This window comes from Limulus polyphemus, unplaced genomic scaffold (assembly GCF_000517525.1).
Source record: "Limulus polyphemus unplaced genomic scaffold, Limulus_polyphemus-2.1.2 Scaffold1388, whole genome shotgun sequence".
Taxonomy (NCBI): domain Eukaryota; kingdom Metazoa; phylum Arthropoda; class Merostomata; order Xiphosura; family Limulidae; genus Limulus; species Limulus polyphemus.
Window position 1 is genome coordinate 84,767 of NW_013666998.1, and position 2,745 is coordinate 87,511.

General features: G+C 33.2%; 1 protein-coding gene across 1 annotated transcript in view; it reads left to right on the forward strand.

Moving 5' to 3' along the window:
- The first annotated feature begins 354 nt into the window (after positions 1–354).
- LOC106463375 (uncharacterized protein ZK1073.1-like) overlaps positions 355–2,745 on the forward strand; it is a 128,825-nt gene continuing 126,434 nt past the window's right edge. Inside the window, exon 1 of the mRNA XM_013923397.2 lies at positions 355–548. Coding sequence (XP_013778851.1) covers positions 498–548 — 51 coding nt within the window. The 5' untranslated portion in view covers positions 355–497. The remainder of the gene's footprint in view (positions 549–2,745) is intronic.

The following is a 2,745-nucleotide window of genomic DNA, read 5'->3' on the forward strand; positions in this document are numbered from 1 at the left end:
TTTAATATAGAAAGTTTGAACAACTGTTTACTTCTATATGTATATGAAAGAGGGGTGAAATTATCCTTCTAACTTCTAATTGTTCGTGCCGTTATAAGTTCTGTAAACTTTTTCAGAATGTATGACGATTCTCATTGGTTTATGAATTGCAGACTTTTTGAAATTTGAAAATCAAAAACATAAAGACTGAGCATTGACATTGGTTGAATAAGTATTAATCCCAGAGTTAAATGTTAAAAAATAATCTATCTTTATTCGATTATTCATAAATTGACAATTTGTTTTGTAATAAGGAATATCGGCCCCAGATGGCGACACAGTATATATTTTATCTGATCGTATCTGCATCACAAGTGATTCTAACGAAAGAGAGGGAGCATACTCGGCGAGAGAAGTTAAAGGTGATTGCTTTTGACTTGATGCGGATAAAGTTTTATATCCAGCCCTTTTATCAGTGAATAGAATACTATTTTCTTAGACCAGAACAACGAATATTCATGATGTCGGAGGCTGAGAATTCTTGTGTGACGAAAGGGATGGATGAAAAGGTAAGTTTTCTACCACACATTTTGGCTCTCGTAGCATCCAAACAGTTTCTTCAGGAAGACTACAGGTTTAGATGACCACATACAAACACAGGGTTTGGTGGAGGACTCGTGTCGTGATGTAGGCTCACTTTGCTGTTGTGGATGCTATGTTATGTCTTTAGGAGTGACACATTTGATGGACTTTTTGAGCGCAAACATGCGTTTTATACATTATTTCACGAATGAAATGCTCCTTCTCTTTTTATTTCATAAATAAATTTACTAATTTAATAACTTATTTTAGAAGAAAATATTAATTTGAGAAATTTGAAGTAAGTAAAGTTCTAGGTGAAAAATTAATCAAATTAAGGTATTTGATCCATTTTACGTAAACTTCCAACAATGGCTTTAAATATATGGAAATTACAATTAGTGTAACTTCACATTTTCTGAGGTTAAAAATTAATATTTTTAAAGGACTAATAAAGCGTATTAGATTTATAAACTTGGATAATATAATGTTTCAGTCAAGATTATGTTCTGTTTATTTGTTGTTAAGCGCAAAACTACACCATGGGATATATGTGTTTTACCCACTTCGGGTATCGAAGTTTTTTTTTTAGCGTTACAAACCTGCAGATTTACTGCTGAACCACCGGGGGACTTATGTGTAGTATCGACGACAAACTATATTTATGTACACAACCAAAACTTATATGAAACTTTAACAACACCTTCTAAGCATAAAATCGACATGCCGGATTCAAGGGACTGACAAACCTACACTTGAAGTGAATGGTTATTCAGACAGTTTTATCCCGGATTCAAGGGACTGACAAACCTACACTTGAAGTGAATGGTTATTCAGACAGTTTTATCCCGGATTCAAGGGACTGACAAACCTACACTTGAAGTGAATGGTTATCAGACAGTTTTATCCCGGATTCAAGGGACTGACAAACCTACACTTGAAGTGAATGGTTATTCAGACAGTTTTATCCCGGATTCATTCAAGAGTGGCGCTTTAAAAAAATGAAAAAAGGGAAACTTCTACTTGTAAACTGGGTGACACATGTAATCTTGCGACTTAGACTATCCCATACATTAATGACAGACTTAAAAGAGGCTTCACAGTTAGCAGTAAAAAGATCAGGATTACTTTTAAGACTTGTACAAAAATCAGGCAGAACCTTAAAACAAATGCTAATACGTTCTGCTTATAACCCAGATAATGCTTGCAAGAATAAAAAAAAAATAGTTTGTTAAAGACGCAGGAGGATAGGGTGAATGCACAATAAAAATATTATATATAAAGTAATTTGTAGAATATGCAATGAATTTTATATTGGAAGAAAGTCTCGTACATACACAACAGATTTGTTGAGCACGTAAGAACTTAAATAAACTCACTAAAGGTGTCAGTGTAGCGAATCACTATGCGTAAACCAGTGGTAGACCGACATCTGACTGTTCTTTTCAAATGGAAATCTTTGCTGTAGCTAATGATTTTCTTGGTCGTATATAGAAGCCATACTTATTTCGAAGTTTAAGCCACAGATTAATCGTGACTAGGAACGGGTATTATGTTCGTAGATCCGTTTCTTCTCCTCTAGTTAACTTCACTTTCAAATAATGTTTTCTTCTTTTAATTATAATTGTTTAAACATTTGTTTATTTTATGCTCAGTGTTTCTTTTTTTACGTCAAAATTCAAATGACTTTCACTGCAATTTTAGGCTGCACATCTACATTCGATGTTGCTGTAAATTTTCTTTTGTTTTACTGTAAACAATATTATGCACGTGACCATGTCACGTTGTCCAATGGTCTACAGAACAAATTTAAAAGTGTAGAGTCTGTTACTTTTTTGATGACATCAGTGTAAGTAGCGAATTTGTAGAAACGAAACGTCGAGTAAAATAAATATGATTTTGGTTTGAAGTTTGTGGTCGTTTTTTCATCATATAAAATTTACTAAGACGATAAGCTGTTTCTAGCAATATGGCGTTAATTAACAAAAATAAAGTTTTGTTTTTATGATTTATCAGCTTTTTCTGAAAAAAAAAGGAAAAAAGAAGTTACTCTTTAACTTGTGAATTCCAATGTCTTTGGAAACAACATTATTGTTATGTTGCTTACGCCTTTTACAAGCTGGGGAAGAATTTATACTTGTTTGTATGTACGACCGTTACGCTTTCTGACCGAGAACCTGCTGCATA